This window comes from Aedes aegypti, chromosome 2, assembly GCF_002204515.2.
Source record: "Aedes aegypti strain LVP_AGWG chromosome 2, AaegL5.0 Primary Assembly, whole genome shotgun sequence".
NCBI classification, from domain to species: Eukaryota; Metazoa; Arthropoda; class Insecta; order Diptera; family Culicidae; genus Aedes; species Aedes aegypti.
Window position 1 is genome coordinate 446,372,731 of NC_035108.1, and position 21,630 is coordinate 446,394,360.

Here is a 21,630-nt window from a genome sequence, read left to right on the forward strand (position 1 = left end):
TTCTCTAGAAGCGAATTGACCACGTATACCAATTGTTAAAAAAAAAATCGTTAGAAAGTACTTTTCGAGAAGTTCGGTAATCATTTTCCAAATTCCAAATTCCACTAAAATTTCACGACTCTTACTTTTTATATTTTTTCTTCCAAAAAATATTCTAAGAACTGACCAAAATTTTAAAAGAGTTCGAATATTTTTACAGAAATTTTCTCTAACGATACTTTAAAGCATTTCCCTGAGGATTTCCCATTGAGTTGCTTTAAGTAGTTCAGTATTCTATCTTGACCAAATTCTAAGGCAACATTACATATAGTTTCGTTGATTTATTCCAGAATTCGTTCAAGCTTTGCTCCTGAGATTTCTACAGTAGTTCTTTTTCCAACTTGATATATTAGTACGAGTTCATCCAAGTTTATTTTTCTGGATGTCTCCGAAAATTCAGCTTGTAACTATCCAAACGACATATCTTCGAATTACATGAGAAATTCAACCAGTGATTAGCCCCTCTATTAGCAATGTAATTCTGTGTCTAAAAGAAATCAAATCGTGCTAAAGCTTTTGTTTTTGGATTATATACTTTTGTTATATATTTTATTAAGTAAACTCTAGAAGGATTTCAGAAAAAAAATGATCCAAAGGTTTTATGATTCATCTCTAAAAGAATCTCCATAATTTATGGAAATTTCTTGAGGATGGATAGAGTGGATGAAATCATTCAAAAGTTTATATAAAAATCATTAAGTTATGCTCGCTATATTAAAAAAAATTGATGGAATTATTCTCAAATTAATGTAGAAACTTGTCTAATAGAATCCACCGAAGTTTTTTTAAATGTTTTCAAGATAAATTACTGCGAAAATTGCGATTATCACTATAATAAAGTTCCCCAATAAATCATTGGAAGAATAAATTATAAATCTGAATAAATTCTGGTGATATCTTTAGAGGTTTTGTATCTGGATGGATCAATGCAAAATTTTATTGAATGAATCCTGGAGATTTTCATTGAATAAGTTCTTCATAAAACCTCGAAGAAACCCTCAATTTTGTAGAAATTTACAAGCATATGATTTGTAAACTTTTTAAATATTTGGAAAAATCGTTGTACTTTTTGAGAAGCCCTTAAAGTAGTTTATAAAGTAATATTTGAAATAAATTATGTAACATTTGAAAAATGAGCTCTAAGGAAGAATTTTTTTTTCTTTCTTATTATTTTTTCCAAAAACTCCTTGTATCATTTCTAAATTGATGAGACTACTGACAATGTCAAATACTTGTACCATCTTTTTGAAACATCTCGATAGAGGAGGATAAATTCCCGTAAGAATTTGTGAAGATTACTGAGAAAATCTTGGAAAATCGTTGGAAATCTCCCTGTTTTCGGTACAACTTATAACAGTCATAATGATAAAGAGACTTTCGGCGAAATATCAATCGATTTTTTCAAAGTTTTGAGAAACACACCCTTTTTAGAAATTTTCACGATTGCTTTTACATTTTAGTTTATATTTTTTTCTTATGTTCTAAACCCTCTCGAAAAAGATCCTCCTCATGATGGAAACGGTTTTCGTTGGTGTCGACCGGAATTTGCCTCGTTTAGCTGATTCTGAAGATCTTGCTGCCGTTATTCATTCTGCTGGTGCTTTGACTAGCACTTCGGTACCGATTCCACTGGAGGCCACGGTAGCTAACCACTCACCGATTGCTATTTAGAAAGGATAAAAAATAAATATATTATAGAATAATACTAGTACAAAACACTTACCTTTACGAAAAGACCGATCACGGTCATCGGTAGCGCTGAATTCCGTTTGCGCCGCATCGAATCGGTGTTCTCCCTTTACGTATCCCAGGAGGGAGTGAAGCTGGCGGTTGAGTTCCCCCGGGGTTTGTGGCTCCGTCATCAGCCGGCAAAAGACGACACGGCTTTTTCAAGTTGGTACGGCAAAATGCGGATGAGATCCGCAAAGGCACTTCCATAGAAAAACACCACTTTGTGCACCGCTGGCTTTCTTCTTCGTGGCAAAATCAGATAACCAAAACAAAACAATAAATTAGACGGAGTAAATGATATATTCAAAATTCGAACTTACTCTGAGTAAAGTATCGTTTTATTCATATGGTTTTGAGTAAATGCTCAGAGACTTTACTTTGCTTAAATCGTGTTGAGTATGAGCAAGTACTCGGTTTTATTCATATGACCTTATGAATAAAGAATTGCGTGAAGAGACTTCTTTGAATGATAATTCTTCTTCATCTTCGAAAATAGCCCCTATTCGAGTGTACGAAGGTACGGTGCTGCCATCTGGGAAAAGTTTGCTCGATGCGTGAAGCGTCGAAAATTTTACCCGGCAAGGTATAGGAAGCGAAATTTCAAATGCTTATATAAAATTAACTACAATAGTTATTTAAAATCTTTTCAGTATATGTTGATATACTTTTGATGGGCTACATTATAGGCATATAATTTTGAGTTTTATATTTTTTTCTCAATATGCTGCTGATTCTATAGTTGATCAATAGTCTAATCCCGTACACTTAACAGAATTTAATTAAAAAGTGTTTTGAATTTTTTAGAAGCATTTGAAAATTGACTTCCTATGCTTTGCCATGTAAAATAATCGGAGCTTCACGCATAGGGTCAACTGTGGTAATTACCTTCGTAGACGCGAATCTGTTTTGCTGGTCTGGTCGATAGGTAGACGGTTAGACAGTTCAAGAGGTAGATTTGGTTTCATTCTTCGCGTAACTCTCCATTCATAGACTCTGGTGTTTCTAACTTTTAACCGTGCCGACAATAATGGAATGGATTACCTGCTTTGCCCTTGTCCACAGTTGATCAGCAGAAGTTTTCTCGTTTCGTTTTGTATGGGGAAAGGCATCTAATTTCAAATTTCTCGTAAATGAAAGCATTAATCGAAACAATATTTGGTAGGCCTGATTGTCATTGTCATCACGTACAACCGGTACCAAATATATTTTTCTAAAATAGTTCCCAATTTTGAGAAATAAATCGTTATATTCATTTTGCCATACAAATATCCTTCGCTTTTCGATTTTTCGTGCATAGACACTAGCGCATGTGCGTTACTATGTGGTGAGTAGCGAATCAGGCCATGCATATAACCCATTCATGGAAGAAACCATGTTCAAAGTTCTATACTCTGTAGACATTTCTGATTCTGCAAAAATTCTGCTTTTTTATTCGGGAATTTGTCTTGTCTTACAGATGTTACAGAAAATCCTGCAAAAATACAGTCAAAGATTTAATCCATACTTCCCAAACAACCAAAATAACAAAACCACCTTTTGCGTTATACGATGCTTATAAAGGGCGAACACGAAATTATTGCGACACATTCAACAGGGCATAACTTTTCTACCATTGGGTAAAAATCAATCTAATTTTGCACACTTTCTTATTGTTGTGTATTGTTTACATGCTGTCAAGCTCGAAGTCGTGTTTTCCGATTCAACGAAAATGGAGGTGAACCAACGCGAGTCGAGAAAACAAATTCATTCCAAACACCTGGAATTTTCTGACCTGTCGCACCGGCAGTTTGGAAAAATGTTTAACATTCACTATTCAACCGTCTCCAGAGTGTTGAAGCGGTTCCAGGTTGACGTTGGACCACGGCAAAGGAGCTGGAGGGAAAGGTGAAGCGGATGATTAAAGCAAATCCCAACGTCTCAAGCCGTGATTTGGCTAAAAAGATCGGCATCTCGCAGAGCTACGCCCAGAATGCAAAGAAGAGAGCTGGACTACATACATACAAGGTACAAAACCAACCCCCTGAAGAAAGCACTAGTTCTTGAAGCCAGCCACTTTGTGCGTGGCGCTAGTGCTGAGTAAACAAAATATAAGCTCTGTGCACAGGAAACCCCGCGCGTAAGCGACATATGTCGTACGAGCAAAATATCATACGTACAACTAACGCAGATTTTGTGCCAAAATAGTTGGGAGATTGTAGTAACTTATAATCGCTGCAAACTGAGCAGTCGAGTACGAATTAAACACCAGAAAAACAAGTGAAATGCAAATAATGCATTCACGCCGCTTACGAAACGCGTGTGTTTAGAGCTTAACGCATCGTTTTACGGCTAGCTGTCAAATCAGCACCATCTCTAGCACCAAATTTTTGGCTTCACTCACGTTGTTCGTAGATGACAGTCGTTTCAGTCCTGTGTACAAAACTTCCCAATCCGCGATGAGCGGCAACAATCGACGGCTAAAACTCGGGCACGGAAGCTCTACGAGAAGATGCTACTGTGTGATGGACGACGAAACGTACCTATATAATAGCCGATTTAAAGCAAATTCCGGGGTTAGATTTTTTCACCGGCAAGAGCAAGTTCGATGTGGACGACAAATTTAAAAAGAAGAAAATGTCGAAGTTCGCCTCCAAATATCTCATTTGGCAGGCCATTTGCCAAATCGTGACAAAAGGCGCAGTAAATGGCGAGATCTACAAATCTGAGTGCCTCGAGAAGCGTCTTTGGCCGTTCTTGCAGCAGCACGACGAAGCTCCGCTATTTTAGCCAGATATGGCATCATGCCACTATTCTAAAAGTGTCCTGGAGTGAGGCAATTTTGTTGCAAAGGACATGAATCCGCCAAACTGACCGGAGCTGCGCCCGGTGGAGCAGTACTGGGCAATAATGAAGCGGGAACTTCGGAAGAGCAAGAAGACAGTCAAAGACGAGAAGGACATGTTAAGAAAATGAAAAAAAAAATGAGAAACTGGTACCGGATGACACTGTAAAGACTTTGATGGAGGGCATCAAGCGAAAATGCCTTCAATTTTATACTCAAGGCACCATCGATTAACTTTTCTTTTGATTTTTAAAGTAAATATATGCATAAAACTACCCTAAAATTTTGGTTTGATTATAAAAAAATTGGCATGACATTTTCGGTGTCGCAATAATTTCGTGTTCGCCCTTTATGTGTAATGATTCCATGTAAAAGTGGAGGCGTTATATGTGCATATTATATGATGAAAAATGGAGCAAAATGCGAGTGTATAGATTTTATTGTGACCTTATATGACTTAATTTACCATAACAAAGTTGATATGACAGCTGCTACGGATTGATTCGACATTCTTTGTACGTGTATACGGAACGAAACAAAATGCTAGATATAATAAAGTCAGAAAATAATGTTCATGCGAGGAAACTCATCAGTCCTTCAATTTAATACACCATGCTGTACAAGTGGTATGTATTTCTTATAAGTAAATGTTTTTTTGCGATTCGACACTAAATGACCAGCCCACTGAAGTCTTCCGCATTGTATAGGTTGAAGGTATTCGTCTGTCACATGTCTATCAAGCTCTACCTTATTAACACTAGGACCACCAGGACTTCCCTCTATCTCTACCTGCAACCATGCAGTTTATTTTGGTAGAATAAATAGCCAAACTTAACCTGTCAGACTCCCTCTTTAGATGCACGAAGGTCTTCTCCATCATCTTGCGATCGAGTCCGTCTTTGATGTCGTCCGCGAAGCCAAAATGCGTAAGGGAGTGGGACCGTTTTTTTGCACGCCAGATTCCTGGAATGCAATGTTGAACAGTAAATTCCAAAGTACTCGAAACATTGTAACGATATCAAACCATCCAGTGTTGCACGTATCAACGTAACTAGTTTCGCCGAAAAACCATGTCGAGCCACTTCTTTCTTTCTTTATTATTTATTGAAATATATATTTTTGGCTGGTTCATCTCGCGGTGTTGGGAATTTCTCTAACAAATACCGTTTTCATCAATGCTTAATCTGTATTTTGTTTTATTTGACAAGATGCGTTACATTTCTATTGTACATCATAATTAATTGTGATTTCTCAAATAGGGTAAAACTCATTCGCGTTAATTACTAGGTGATAGTTATAGGAAATGCTACTAATGAGATGCACCGAAGCAGACTTAACAAACGAAAAATAGCATCGTTTTTTTATTTGTATTGTGATTCCGTGAAATGGAACCGGTCAGATTTTACGCGGAGAGGCGGATGAACTTACATGTTTCTAAAATCCTTCAACGATTCGTTCAGCATGATGACGTCGGGGTTTTCCTGCTCGAAGCGAGTCGGTTCGTGTTCTCGCTCATCATCACGCCATTCGCCAAAGTTTTGCTTCATTACATCCGGTTGCTTGCTTTGCCACTCCTCCTCGCGCTGGACATTAAATTATTGCGATTAACGATCCGGGTCGATTTCCCACAGGCAATGTTTTAAGAGTCATACGAAGGAGTTGGTTGGAAAAATTTACTTCATTTTCAGGATTTTGAACGTCGATTCGACATAATCGAAATAATAAAATGATTTCGTTACTTTCCATCAATTGTAAATGAAAAAAATATTGTCCGATAGTCCTAATGGTTTTTACTCACCTGTTTATCGCTCTTGGCAAACTTGGTGAACATGTTGGCGAACACCTTCTTCTGTTGTTCGTTGTAGTCCTTGATCTTTTGCTTGCAGATTGTGGCCTGGTTAAGGGCAGCCTTATTCTCCGGTTCAATTTCACGAACTGCGTTGAAGTCTTCCAATGCCTTTTCAAAGTCTCCCAGCGACAATCTGGACTGGCCACGTCGGTACAAAGCCTTTACGCTCTTCTTATCGATGTTCAAAGCTTCATTGCACTGTAAGGGAAGTGTTGCATTAGTATTTTTGAGGCTTTGTAAAGCGTGTCCTAAACCTACCGCATCCTTAGCTTCATCGTGATCGTTCAACTTCTGATAACACAGGGCTTTGTTCAAGTAGACCGCCAGCTGAGACTGCTTGGACTCTTGGGAATCTGTAAGAACAGGCTTTATATGAAATTGCTATTCTGATTCAGGGTAAGTAAGTTCTCAAAGAATTGTTCTAGGATTATGTCCAGAGAATTTTTAAGGATTTTTTTTTCAAAAATTCCCAAAAAATCTGGGGGCTATTCCTAATTGAAATAAATCTATATAAATAAAAATCGAATGGTGTTTGTATGTCACGAAATGGCTTACGAACGGGTCAGCGAATTTGGATGATTCTTTCTCCATTTTGTTCGTCAAGGGTTCCGACGTGTTTGTGTGTATAAAAGTTTCAGGACATTTACCGAGAAAGCCGGAAAAACGAGAGTGAACGGAACTGTCATTTTGTATGGGACGAATCGTAGCGGTTTTTAACAGCCTACTTGATGGCAAGACGAAGTTTGCCGGGACCACTAGTCTATATAAATAAAAATGAAATGGTGTTTGTATGTCACGAAATGGCTCAATAACGGGCCAACGGATTTTCATGAATCTTTCACAGTTGAATTTATGAAGGGTTCCGACGTGTTCGTGTGAAGGAACAACTTAAGAATGTCTTCGGGGTAGTCCGGAAAACGGGAGAAAACTAATCTGTAATGTTGTATGGGGGATGGACATGACGGTTTACAACAGCCTACTTGATGGCAAGACGAAGTTTGCCGGGACCACTAGTACACTGAACGAAATCTCCCGCTCCGTATTGAATGATTTTTGCTTCATCTGAGCCCCATACCTATTTTCCGACACATTCAAGATGATTTTCATCTGTGTCAAAATCATCTTGTTTACAAATCACACCGAATGAAAATCATCCAGTCTTGAACTGATTCCCTTCTTTGTTAAAGATATCGAAAACTGAGTGATTATCATACGCAAACGTAAACAATCCCGATCGTACCCATAGTTCATAATTTCGAATAATTCAAAATAGAAAAGAATAATGAATAACTGCTGCTTTTTATTTAGCTGCACAATATAAGTAATATTCAAACATTATAAAATATTGAGACTGCAGGATCAGATGCCTGTTCGTAAGCTACATGCCGTGACTCCATCCCGCTGATTGAATACAAAATCCTTGGTTCTGTTGTTGCTGGGGTTCTTGGTGGCACTCGAAATAAATCGTAGATGCTACGAATACAATAGATGCTAAAAACCTGAATATATTCCATTATTACACGTAATTACCTTGAAGATCTACACAAACTCGTTCTACAATTCGCAAATTGACCACGCCGCAACCGCCATATTTACAATGTATGCAAGAATGATTCGATATTAAGGACCATTCATACGCCACATGACGTTTTATACAATAATTGAATGATTTTCAATTCGGGGCATGGTAGGAAATAAAATCTGTCATTAGTTGCAAATTATTCATTTGTGTTATAGTTATTCAATTATCTACTCATTGTCATACCGATATATACTTATATTCATTACTAAACTGGATGATTTCCGTTCAGTAGTAGGTTGATGCATCATATGTTAACATATTCATTCAAAATGAAGAATACAGAGATTTTCAGCCATCTGAATTACATATCATTCAGTTTGAGACAGGAGCTTTCGTTCAGTGTACTGAATAAATCAAGCCTAATTTTTCAAATCGGCGTATCTAACATTTGGAAGGATTCGAGAAAAATGCGATGCAATATATTGTAAAGCATTTTAAATCCTGTTTAAAATGTTTTGCATTTTTTCTATCGCTGTGTCTTCTATAAGTTGAAAAAAAGAACACCGTTTCTAACCACTATTAAACAATTCCGATTTGTTTTGAATTAGATTGAAAAACTGGTGAAATTATCGAATAAACCCTTTTGCTTTGTGCTGCTCACATACACCATGATGATTCGTCGATATCATACCTTGCTTGATACATACACCTTGCTTGATGCGTCGGTTTGACAGTTCATTTATCACATGCGTCACGTCATATACACCAGTATTGTTTTGAAGTTGCACATACACCGGTTTGCAAATTCCCATAAAACATAATAAAGTTTGTTCTATTCGTCAGTTTCTACGTTCAACTACAACGAATATTGAATGTTTCCAATTTCAACTCGACTAACAGGATCACCGGACGGAGCCGTGAGTAACAAAAGTAAATGGAGAACAGTTCTTGTGAAAAATTTGGTGAGAAATTTGTCTAAAACCGAATACTGATGATGTTCCACATCAGTTTGCCGACCCGTCAGCTTACTGCAGCTGTGAAAATCCGAATCTCTCGATTTCCAACATGTTTAGTAATTCAAAAACAGTATGACGTATCTGCTGATTAAAATTTTATGTTTTGATTCTGCATATAGGTCGCTTTGCTATGAGCATATGTACGGTGTATGTGCTATCATGAAAAATGTTGACAGTTGAGTCGCTTTGCAATGGTAGGGTGTATGTAGCCAAATTAAAAACACTGAGTAAAGTGCACATAGGGCAGAATTGAAATTTATTTCAAAAAATCAAAAAAATGTTTTAGGATTACTTTTTTGGACTCAATATGTAGATTATGCGTTTGTCAAGCCCATGCAAAGCAAATCTCGATTTGTTTATTTTTGCAGTTACGTCGGAATGAAGAATTATGCTTGAAATCTGTTATGAACCTGTTCCGCTCATGTTTGCATGATCGACGTAATCACCAGCACTATCTTTGCTGGGAAAATGCGTTTTTGTGTTCCGAGCTGCATCCTTGATATTTTTTTTTTTTTACAAATATGTTCAAACATATTTGTATTTGCTAAAAATTGACATTCAAAAGTTAACTGGGGAGAATGTTCGCATTTCCAATTCAAGACTAACAATTCAAAAGGCCTCATCTCCAAAATGTAAACAATGAGAAAAATGCAATCTTGTTTTGTCAAACAATAAATCAAATTTAAATTATGAATTCAAGCATTGTATGTTATTTTATCGTCCAGAAAGTCGATAGATAAACTGATTTATAGCTATGAATATTCATTACTATCATTTTAGCAAAAAATCCTGCTAAAAAAACGAGTCAAAGAAAATGAGGCTTTTATTTCACCAAAAGCTGTGCAGCCCTTTTCATTTGTGCCCATAGACGCCGGTCGACGCTGATGAGGCCTGTGAGTTGACGCCTTTGTTTACTCTCAAATGTGTTGAGGCCTTCTAGTTGTGGCTTGTTTTTTCATCATCTTCTGATGTGGCCTTTTGAAAATCATTCAAAATTGATGATGGAATAAGAAATTTTAAGTGTAGAAGAGTGTTAAGTGGTGAAGTAAAGTACATGGAGATCCCTACAGCAAGAGAATATTAGTGCGGTCTTATAAATGTGTGATTGATTGAACCCTTCGTCATCCATGAACATTATGTATGTGGTACGCGAGTTTGTCGTCGAGAAAATGTATAGAAATATTGATTCAATTGAAATAATATTGCAATTGAACGTTATTTTTCATGCAATTGAAACCAAATCGTGTTTTTGTTGATAATTTGTGAAGTACAGACAGGCTGACACAGGTATTATTAGGTAGTATGATACAAAATACATCAGTCTACCGGAACCCTACAGAAAAATTGATAATGTTCGCTGTCTAGACAACCACTGTGTAAAATTATACAAGGAGCAGTCGCTCCGTAGTATAACCTACATCTCCTTAGTGAATTTGGAACGTTTTTCGCAATCTACATTGCAATTTTGATGTTTGTTTAATAGGCCTCAACTCGGTTTCCGTCAGATATAGAAATGAGGCCTTTTTGAGAAAAGGCCGCATTTGCGATGAATATCCCTGTTAGCGGAAAATGAGATGGGGCCTTTTAGAAAAATGTTATTTTTTCAACTTTTATGCATATTTTTAAATGATTATTGTATGTTTTAGTAAGAATAGGCACTTATACACTAAAATCAGTAGAAAACCGATTTGTTTACATTTTGGACTTGAGGCCTTTTCAATTGTTGGTCTTGAATTAGGTAAAGAATGCATATCTTTTTTTTTTTTTTTTGTATGGTATTCAGTTGGAGCTGCCTGACAGCTTAACTTGTCAAGGCTGAACCCTCGGTCTGGCTTTTGCCAAGTTTCCCCTCTACCAGGACCAATACTCAGACGGACTAGGCAATGGCGCCCACATGAACACTGTTTTTTATTAGTATTGTGACGTGATAGTTTTTGAGAAGTACCCATACTCCCTTGCTTCTGAGAAAAGGAAGCAATATGAAAATCAGCAGCTCCATTAGAATTTGTTTGAAATAGTAGTGCATTACTAATACTAGTCTAGTCGAAATGGTTTTGAGTAATTCTAGCGTAACATTTGAAAAGGGCCTATCTGCTGAACGTAAACATTGAGAAATTCTCAATTGAAGATTCCGTACCATATTTATAATTCCTATTTTAAACCCATTCGCATTTTTACTAGTTTCATACCTGTGGTGGACACCCATTAAAGTCTGTTGCGTGGCCCATTATGATTCTAATCTAAAATAACACAACAACTCGTAAAAATTGTTGAATTCAAACATCATCGGCAGATAGGCCCTTTTATGAATCTTCAAACCAGTTAGGCCCTCTCAGTTAGGCCCTTTGATTGAACATGGTTTCAGTTAGACCCTTTTATAATTTGCTAATTTTATTGATTTTTGAATTGGTTTGCATAAATCTTGAACAAAATTTAGCGAATATGTGAAAAAACACTATATAATAGCTAAATATTGGAAATTTTCGGTTGAAGATTCAGTACCATATTGATTATTCCTATTTCAAACCCATTCGCTTTTTACTAGTTTCATACTTGGGGAAGATCCAAAAATGACGTCCATCGTTTTTCGGGATTTCTAGAACCCTTCTACCCCCTCTGTCACGCTTTTTCCAATACCCAATCCATGCACTGTCACATTTTCGTACATCCCCCCATTGGAGGAGGCCCCAATTGATGGACTTTTTTTTAGGATAATCCCTTGTGTTCGAATTTCAAATAGCACAACAACTTGTAAAAATAGTTCAATTCAAACATCATCCGCAGATAGGCCCTTTAACGAATTTTCAAACCAGTTAGGCCCTTTTTGAATTTGCTAATTTTATTGATTATTGAAATGATTTGCATAATTCTTCGACAACATTTAATGATTATGTGAGAAAACAACACAATATCATACAAGCTAAATACAGTGAGATTCCGTTTTTGGCATGCTCCGTTTTTGGCATGCTCCGATTTTGGCACCCCCCGATTTTGGCAACAAAATGGATCCGTTTTTGGCAACATTTTTCAATACCATTAAAATTTGTAAATTTTTGTAAATATTATCGTGTCTGTTGCTTTAGTCACTTGAATAGCATGTCAACTCCACACCGATTACATTCCAGATCTCCATTTTCGTCGATGTTTCCCCAAATCTCACTAACTACTAAGGACTCGCGTACGCGCTTATTTACTTCAGTCATACATAGGCAACGTTTCATGAGACCAATAATCTCCACCAGTATCTCAACTTAAGACCATTTTTTTTTTCCTAGGCATTCATATTGAGTGACCAGCCCACTTGAGTCTGCCAGTAGGTGATACAAAATGGAAATTTTAACGAATTTATGAGGATATCTGCAGATTCCAAGTGGACACTGAGAGCTTCTTGAGGAGTCGTTAGAGTGTATAACTGGTTATGGAGGATTATGTCCAAAATCTGGTGATTCCTAATAAACTCTAGGGCGTCTTGTAAATTTTAAGCGGGATAATGTGAATTTCTAGTAGTATTTTTAATATTTTCGGCGAAAGCTTGAGGATTTTGAAAAGGTTTCCAGAGGAATTTGAGGTGTGCTAGTGGTAACCTAATAATAATGAACTTTTATTTTTTTTTCATCGGAGACTTGAGAATTTACGGCAACATCGCAGCGGAATTCGAAGATGTTAACTCATAGCAAGATCCCGAGAACTCTATGCGAGATCCTACGGATGCTTGGCAAGATGCTTCAGAGTTCAAGCGTTTTTTCTGTAGATTTCTTATGAGAACCTGAAGATTCCTATAAGGTTCTTGAGGTTTCATAACAGGATCCTGTAAATTTCAGTTGATTTCATAAGGCAGTGCAAAACATATATCAAGCTGAATTAAAAAATATTTCAAGTAAAAATTAAATTCTACACAATTACAAGACATTTATGCATCTTCTCATGTTTATGTTTGCCCTTTTGATACGGTCAACTATTCATTATAAAATGCTTTACTTTATCAGAAACATAAATTGAAGGAGCAATTCTAAACCTACCGAATTTTTCAGATTTTATGCTAAAGTCCAAAATCAGTTTATTTAAATGTTCATTTAATTAGAAAAAAAAGGTCATGCCGTTTTTACCCAGCGCTTTTGATTCGCAAATACGTCTTTAAAAAAAAAACTTTTTTGTTTTCGTTTTCTCTCATAGTTTTTAGAAAATGTCCAGTTCTTCAATAAAAGTCACTTATGCGGTTATTGGTTTTACAAGGCCCTCTTATACAAAAATTATGCATATAGCTTCTAAAAAATAACTGAAGACGTTGAGGCGTAAAAACGCGACTATAAAATCGTTTGCCATATTTAATATTACGGAGCTATAGATTCATAGCATAGTGTAACCCTTTGGGAAAATGCTTCGAAGTGAACCTTTTCGAGGTCTCAACGCCATATGATTCCATAAAAATGATGTATTAACATTGTAATGATGCTTTCAAAACCATTAGTTGAAAAATAAAATTTGAAATATGGGTTCCGATTTTGGCACGGTTCCGTTTTTGGCAACTGAAAATTTCAACTTTGTTGCCAAAAACGGAACCCCACTGTATTGGAAACTATTTATTATTCTATACAAAATCAGCAACATATTGATTATTGATATTTCAAACCCATTCACTTTTTTTTACTAGTTTTATACTTGTGTTAGACACTCATTATGGTTTATTACGTGGCCCAGAACGTTAGTAATCGCAAATAGCATAACGACTCGTGAAAATGGTTGCATTCAAATATCATCAGCAGATAGGCCCTTTAATGAATCTTAGAACCAGTTAGGCCCTTTCAGTTAGGCCCTTCGATTGGACATGGTTTCAGTTTGGCCCCTCCAGTTAGGCCCTTTTATTAAACATAGTTCCAGTTAGGCCCTTTTGGAATTTGTTGATTTTATTGCTTATTGTGATTTTCATAGTTCTTAAATAAAATAAAGCGAGAGTAAAACAATGTAATAGCTAAATGTTGGATATTCTCGGTTGAAGGTTCAGTACCTTATTGATTATATCTATTTCAAACCCATTCACTTTTTTACTTGTTTTATACTTGAGGGGCTTCCTTAGCCGAGCAGTCTAAGTCCGCGGCTACAATGCCATTCTAAAGGTATCTGAGTGGGAATGGAACGCAGATACCTTCAGAATGGCTCGGTCCAGGTTTTTTCGTAATGGAAAATTCCTTTACTTTCCTGAATATAGAGTACCTTCGTACTTGTCACACGATATACGAATGCAAAAATGGCAACTTGTCAAAGAAAGCTCTCAGTTTATAACTGTGGAAGTACTCATTGAACACGAAGCTTAGAAGCAGGCTCTGTCCCAGTGAGGACGTAATGCCAAGAAGAAGTATAAGATGAATTCTTGCAGGGCTGTTACAAAAACAAACGAATTTGTTTTTGTGAAAATCGCGACTTTTGGAACTCGATCCACAACTAGAGGCAACAAATAAAAATTATTCAAATTTTTTAATGTAATTGATTTTTTTTTTCAGGATAAAAATCAGTTTTTCAACTAACTTCGCATTAAGATTATGATAAAACTAGTAAAAAAGAGAATGGGCTTGAAATAGGAATCAATATAGTACTGAATCTTCAATAAAGAATTTTTGTTAATCAATGTTGATTTTCTCACATACCTAATCGATTGATTTTGTCCTAAAACTTTGAAAATCACTTAAATAATCAATAAAATTAACAAATTCCAAAAGGGCCTAACTGGAACTAAGTTTAATAAAAGGGCCTAACTGGAGGGGCCTAACTGAAACCATGTTCAAGCAAAGGGCCTAACTGGTTTGCAGTCTCGTAAAAGGGCCTATCTGCCGATGATGTTTGAATTCAACCATTTTCACGAGTTGTTTTGTTATTTAAGATTTAAAACGTTATGGGCCACCTAGTAGACTATTATGAGTGTCGAACACAAGTATAAAACTAGTAAATAGGAGAAAGGGTTTGAAATATGAACAATCAATATAGTACTGAATCTTCAATAAAGAATTTTCAATATTCAATGTTGATTTTCTCACATAATCGATTGATTTTGTTCTAAAACTTTGAAAATCTATTCAATAATCAAAACAAATTCCAAGAGGGCCTAACTGGAACTATGTTAAATAAAAGGGCCTAACTGGAGGGGCCTAACTGAAACCATGTTCAATTAAAGGGCCTAATTGAAAGGGCCTAACTGGTTTGAAGACTCGTAAAAGGGCCTATCTGCCGATGATGTTTGAATTCAACATTTTTTACTAGTTTTTATGTTATGTTAGATTTAAAACGTCACGTGGCCCAGTAATAGACTATGAGTGTCGAACAAAAGTTTAAAACTATTAGATAGCAATGAGTTTAAAATAGTAACAATCAATATGTTACAGAATCTTCAATCGATAATTTCTCAATTTTTACGTTATGCTGATAGACCCCTTTTCAAATATTTCACTAGGTTCCATTATGTGAGAAAAACACTATACAATGGCTAAATATTGAAAAATATGGAGGAAAATTAAAAATGCACGGAAGGGCCAATCTGATTTTGATGGAAATTTTCAGTTAGGCCCTTTTATGACCAGTTAGGCCCTCTTAGTTTTATCATTTTCAGATAGGCCCTTTTAAATTTGAATAAAATTACCATTAATAATGCATTTTGCATGCCCGTAAGAGTATGTAGGAGTAATTTACGTAAAACATGATACGAATAATGAATAATCAAGTTTGTTTACATTTTGCAGTTAGGCCCTTTTCAAATGTTACGCTAGAATTTATCATTCAAGTGCTATTCTGATTACTATTGTCTTTTACGTAAGATTAGAGTCTTAAATGTCAAGTGTCGTCAAGTCTTAACAAAATTAGGCTGTTTAGTAGTAGTTCTAGTTAATTTCATTTTTTGTTGTTAAAAGTATTTATTGGTCATTACGTTCATATATCCTTAAAGAAAAAAGACGCTTTCCTTGTCCGTTCAACAATTTTTCGAAACTAGCAAGTGTACCCTAAAGGCCCAAACGCAATGATAGCGGAACGGCAACGGAAAGCGGAACCGGTTCGCCAGCATGAACTACAACAAGCTTATCGACTCAGTGTTGGATCATTTTCATTCGTTGTCAGCTCAGTCGAGATGGTGTGATTCATGCTGGCGAACCGGTTCCGCATTCCGTTGCCGTTCCGCTATCATTGCGTTTGGGCCTTAATGATCGATCTCAGCGTCTTACTTTCCATAGCCATCTTTATAGTGAATATTGAAGAGTAAAGTTACCTTAGGCTTCTATTACAGTCTCCTACAAGATTCACTTTTCGGTGGCAAATGCAATGCTTCACACACTTTCTACTTGTAAATTTTGCGAAAATGAAGCTGGAATTAGATTATTTATACCGCTGTTACAAAAGAGATATTTCTTATTATGGCAATGTAAAAACCATATTAAAATAAGATTGTCGCCACTTATTTCTACTCAGTGAATCTACTAGTCATTTTCCTAAGAGTTCCTAAGTATTCCCTACGTCGTATATGATAACGATGTATCTAGCTAGCTAATAGTAAGAGTGGCTACGGATCATTCTGGTTAGCAAAAGGCAAACTGAACGTCACCAATAGTATTAATGTCCACTTCGAATAGATTAATTATTTGAAATGGGCATCAATTCTATCAATGACGCAGAATGTCCGTTGGATCACATCCGAGATATTATTGCGTCTATGCCATATGAATTATGACGCGGCTTTAAGCAAAAAATGCCAAAATGTGATACCACCACTACAGGTTACGCCTTTGGTTTCCATCATATGGGCTAATGGATTATGCCCTCCCATCGCGGCAAGGTCGCATAACCAAGGGGAGGGAATTAGGTAAAGAATGCATATCAATGCAAAAATGCGTTTTGGTTATATTGGCGCTTACGTTGACTATACGAATGTGGGAAGTGCTGAAATATATAAAGAACGGCTGCAGGGAATTTGAAAAAGAAATCCTTGACTCTTAAGAAAGTCTTGCAGGATTCTCAAGATTAATTTGCCTATTGGAAAAATAATCAAATAAATCCATGGATTATCCAGGATTTTCTAAATAAATCTCTGAAAACATCGGACGGAATCCTATAGGATTCCTATACACTCAAAATAATCCAAACGTCATTGCTACGTGAAAGCGAGCCTTACTAAAGATTTTAGTACTTTTTTTTTTGCAAAAGTGAAGTGTTAAATTTTATTTAGTAGTTTTTTTCTATTAAACATACTCTAATAATTCCTCCCTAAATTTAATAAAAAAGTGTAATGTTTCTAAGTAAACCCCCAGAGCTTCTACCAAGATTTTATTTTATAAATTTCTCCAAATACTCTCTCAGAAATTTCGTATAAAAGTCTTTAGTCCTTCAGGAATTGATCCATTTTCCTAGGATTTCGTCCAAGATTTTCCAGGACATTTTTCAGAATTCAACCAGCAATTTTTACAAAAAAAAGATGTTTCTGAAAAAAAGTTTTTCCCCGAGGAATTTAAAAATAAATTCTGAAAGAACTTGTAGAATAGTCGCGAAGGCTGAAGGCTCTCAAAATTTCTGGATTCACTGCAAGGAGTAAAAGGATTTTAGAGACCATTTTGGTTAAAACACATATTTGAAGACCATTTTGTTAAAAAATTCACTTAATTCACAGTGGGGGTCGAAATCCGTACAGAATCAAAATCCGTACACTTCATACAAATAGTAGGCGTTTTATATGAAGAGGACGGATTTAGATTCATTTCTTTTCGATCCCTCACACACTATTTAAATAGAGAAATCTTAGAGACTTGTATTAAGGTGAAACATCTCGGAATCCAAAGATGGCCGTCACAATGGCCGACTTGTGCCCCTACTCACGTTTTCAAAGGCACAAAACTGGAAAAATAATTGGCAAACATGTCTGATCTTTTTATTTTAAGCTTTCTGTTAGTGCGCAAAGCCAAAATAAAAAGTTCACTGCTGATGGATGCTTTCTTCGCGAGATTTGTGCCTTTGAAGTTTCAGTGTAATCTTAGAAGTTGATTCCAAACTGTTTCACCTTAACATAGTGACCAAGTCTTTGAAAACAGACCTACTACCAACCGTACGGTTCGAAACCTGAAATAGCCTTTTCATGGAATAGAGAAATTAATCGACAAATGTTTACAAGAGCTGCAGATCCGTGTACCGTAAGGCCGCCGTTCATCGCTCATTGAATTATCATAATGAAACTGAACCTTTTTTGCAATGAGTCATCAACATGTATTGCCTATCAAAATGGATTTTTTCAAATGGAAATTGATATAATTTTATATTTTATAATTTTTAGAAAAAAATAATGTTGGGCTGTTGAGGTCTCTCTTCTTTCTGGCTTTACGTCCCAACTGGGACAGAGCCTGCTTCTCAGATTAGTGTTTTTATGAACACTTCCACAGTTATTAACTGAGAGCTTTCTTTGCTGATTGACCATTTTTGCATGTGTATATCGTGTGGCAGGTACGAAGATACTTCTATGCCCTGGGAATCGAGAAAATTTCCTTTACGAAAAGATCCTTGACCAGCGGGATTCTAACTCACGACCCTCAGCATGGTCATGCTGAATAGCTGCGCGTTTACCGCTACGGCTATCTGGGCCCCTGTTGAGGTGGTATAAGAACTACTTTAAATTTGTTCAATATCTTGCCACCAGAAATCTACAAAGCATAAGAATTTCATAAGAAATCGGTAAGAATAAGTGAAAATAATCTACCAAACCACCAAAGACCACTCCTTAGGAAACGATTGTTTGAAATGGTTTTGAAACTTTGTTTTTGTATTGAAAATTGGGGTGGCGAATCTGGATCACTTGCACAAGTATTCGCCACGTTCTTAGTTCGGTTCCTCAATTCGCCACCTCCGTTGATTTCTTATGGATGGTGACGAATCAGGAACGCCATGGCGAAACAAGGTGCAAAGGAGCAAAAAAAATTAAGGAAAATGGATTTTTTCGATTATTTCCGGAGCAAATTTTGATGTTTCTGAGATTTATTTTAAAGAAATTTAACAAACATTAAACAATTGGCAATTATTTGTGTCGTAAAACGCTATATAATCTGGGGTGGCGAATAACTGGTACATGGCGAATACCGATACACCTTCCCTATAAGCAACATGTTTCCTTAGAGTGTCGAAAACTGGTACATCTCCCCTATGTGGATTTTGGGCAAGTTGCAAGTTTATTTGCGAGATAATTAATGTCTCGAACTTTTGCCCACTATAGGCCGAAAATGGTTTCCAAACAATTACTTAAAATAACTAATACATTTCAAAGCCTATAGGCCTATAAACGCCCTTACGTAAAAAATCGAATAAGATTCGTTTTTATTTGTTCAATGCAATGAAAGTTCGAGCGAAAATTACAATTTTCACTTTTTGAAACAGCAAATAGCCTTCACTTTTCCAAATCTCAATTGATTCCTATAACATTTGGAGTGAGAATCTCTTTACTTGAATACCTTTCGAACCACCATGACATTAATAGCATTTTTCTCACAAGAAATCACTAGAAGATAGATAATTTTGATTATTTTGATAAATTTGCAGCCCGTAGCTGGCTTATCTCTTAGGAAATAACTGGAAGCATTCCTGAAGTTTTTCTCCCAGGTAATCTAAGTGGAAATTCCTGACGAATCTGTGGAATAATCATGTAGAAGTCTCTAAAGGTATCTCTGGAACCTCTAGAATTTTGTACCAGGTTTAGAGGATCTACTACAAGAAGTGGTAAAAAGTTACTTTACAGACCATAATAATGTCTTCAAAAAAGATACTTGCTATCAGCCCTGTATTTTATAACATAGCTGATTCATCATACGCCAACTTACCACTGCTCGACAGGAAGCTCAACGATTTCTCGTACATTTTCAGTGCCAGCTTGAATTTGTTCTCCTTGAAGTAGCCCGTTCCTTTCTCCTTAAACAGTTTGGCCTGCTCCATCCGTTCGACATCGTCCAGCTTCCAGCTGTCCGGTTCCCGCTCGAACTCCTTCAGCGTCACGATATACTCCACGACTGCATTGGCTGGGACACCCAGTTCCGACTTTCCCTCCGCTCCAAAGGCAAACTGTGGCTTCAGGATGAGTTTGGATGTTTCCATCTTTTTGAACTTCTCCAGGGCGATTTCCACTCCGGAAACGACGCCGGATTCTTCGCCTTCCCCGAGGGTGAATTCGAGATCGCGTTCCTCAAAAACCTTTCCATCGTGCTGACCAACTAGGTGGATCTTTACGAAGGCTCCGTCATTGGGGGTCTTCTTGCCCTCGCCAACCTTCTGGATGTACCTTACGATGGCCTGGTCCGACTTGGGGCTCAAATCTTCCCCCTTCCAGCCCAGCATTTCCAGCTCAAAGTTCAACGTCGAATTCGGAGGGATGTTCGGTGGGCTGCCGGAAGCTCCATACGCGTAATCCGGAGCACACTTCAGTATGCACTTTTCCCCCAGTTTCATAGTGGCCACGCCCATGTCGAACGCCTTGATTACTGATCCCTGGCCAAGCTTGAACTCGAACGGCTCATTCCGGTCCCGGCTGGAATCGAACTGCTTCCCGTCGGAATCGAGCGTTCCGGTGTAGTGCAGGGAAACGGTGCATCCATTCGAGGGAGTCTCATCGCCCGTGCCCTCCTGGAGGATCTGCTTCTGGACGCCCCCATCGCCGGAGAGATCAACGAAAGACATTTTGTCTGCACAGGAAAAGCCAAACAAGAATCAAAACAAGAAAAACAGTGTGATTTAGTTCTCGAAAATTCCCGGTCAACTCCCCCGCGGATCGTTCCGTTGTGAATGATTCTTTGATATGGAAAACTTACTCTTTACAGCGGGAATCTGGTTTCACACTGCGAATACTTCGCGTCGGAAATGGTTTTATGTGAATTTTATCGATAAAATAAACCTCAAAACCACAAGCACCAGATAAAACAATGCTGCTTCACTTTTTATGCAAAAGCCGTCGTTTGGGGTGCGTTCACAGCTACGGTTTTGTGTTTTGCGTGACAGACAGATCAAGGGAGCTTAACGGAAAGGTTAGCGAAATATGGATGAGTGGCATGGTTGCCAGGAAGCGGGTCAATTTGAAATTCAGAGTATGAAAAGGGCCTAACTAAAAAATTTAAACAAACTCGATTTTTCACTATGGGTTTGTTCACAAATTTAATTTTTCATTTTCAGTTGAAGTTATTCAGACGTTCAAAAATAACTCTGTGTGCTTTCTTCAAAAGGGGGAAAGTAACAAATATAAACAAATTTAGCTATACCCAGTAGACGCATAGTTTCAAAAACAGCCACGAAACTTCAATATTCTTTGATTTTACTACAAATAAATCATAAAACACAAATGGGCCTAATTGGATTTCGAGAAGTTTATTCATAGGGTGCTGATTCGCCCATTTACAGCATTGAAAATAAGAGGTGGTAAAAGGGCTTATCTATAATTGTTATTTGATAATGGGCACATAACATTATGAAGCTAATTTAACAAATTGACTATTGTAATAATTATTTTAAACCAGTTTATGAAAGCTTTGATTCATGCAATCAGTTACAACGCACGTGGAATTCCCAAATCTGCTATATTGCCAAGGAAAAGGCTTACAAACTGTAGCTTGCAAAATCGCATTTTTGGCGGCCTGTCTGTTATACATTTTGGACACCA

At 36.9% G+C, this 21,630-nt stretch overlaps 1 protein-coding gene and 2 long non-coding RNA genes across 4 annotated transcripts; all 3 read right to left on the reverse strand.

Moving 5' to 3' along the window:
* Nucleotides 1-1,446: 1,446 nt before the first annotated feature.
* LOC5573447 lies at nt 1,447-2,272 on the reverse strand. The gene is made up of 3 exons (XR_002500988.1): nt 2,091-2,272; nt 1,763-2,012; nt 1,447-1,702 (listed from the first exon to the last, which is right to left on the reverse strand). It is a non-coding gene; the product is annotated as an uncharacterized LOC5573447 (long non-coding RNA).
* A 3,498-nt stretch (nt 2,273-5,770) lies between these two features.
* On the reverse strand, nt 5,771-20,956 carry LOC5573443 (FK506-binding protein 59). 2 transcript variants are annotated; one of them, XM_001654563.2, is made up of 5 exons: nt 20,789-20,956; nt 19,808-20,662; nt 6,699-6,793; nt 6,390-6,638; nt 5,771-6,174 (listed from the first exon to the last, which is right to left on the reverse strand). In XM_001654563.2, exons 2-5 carry the CDS (start codon nt 20,655-20,657, stop codon nt 6,016-6,018), a joined length of 1,353 nt encoding a protein of 450 aa, XP_001654613.1. In that variant the 5' UTR covers nt 20,658-20,662; nt 20,789-20,956; the 3' UTR covers nt 5,771-6,015. The 2 variants fall into 2 exon arrangements, with proteins under 2 accessions (XP_001654613.1, XP_001654614.1); XM_001654564.2 differs by having other exon boundaries at nt 5,771-6,267.
* LOC110677151 lies at nt 7,721-8,199 on the reverse strand. The gene is made up of 2 exons (XR_002500990.1): nt 7,971-8,199; nt 7,721-7,913 (listed from the first exon to the last, which is right to left on the reverse strand). It is a non-coding gene; the product is annotated as an uncharacterized LOC110677151 (long non-coding RNA).
* Nucleotides 20,957-21,630: the final 674 nt, after the last annotated feature.

What these genes read in the sequence shown, in the direction of transcription:
- LOC5573443 (XM_001654563.2), bottom strand. Translation starts at nt 20,657, where the DNA reads ATGTCTTTCGTTGATCTCTCCGGCGATGGGGGCGTCCAGAAGCAGATC. An exon ending in GAGCTTCCTGTCGAGCAGTG is followed by an intron (nt 6,794 to 19,807) that starts GTAAGTTGGCGT and finishes CTGTTCTTACAG; the next exon opens with ATTCCCAAGAGTCCAAGCAG. An exon ending in ACGATGAAGCTAAGGATGCG is followed by an intron (nt 6,639 to 6,698) that starts GTAGGTTTAGGA and finishes CTTCCCTTACAG; the next exon opens with TGCAATGAAGCTTTGAACAT.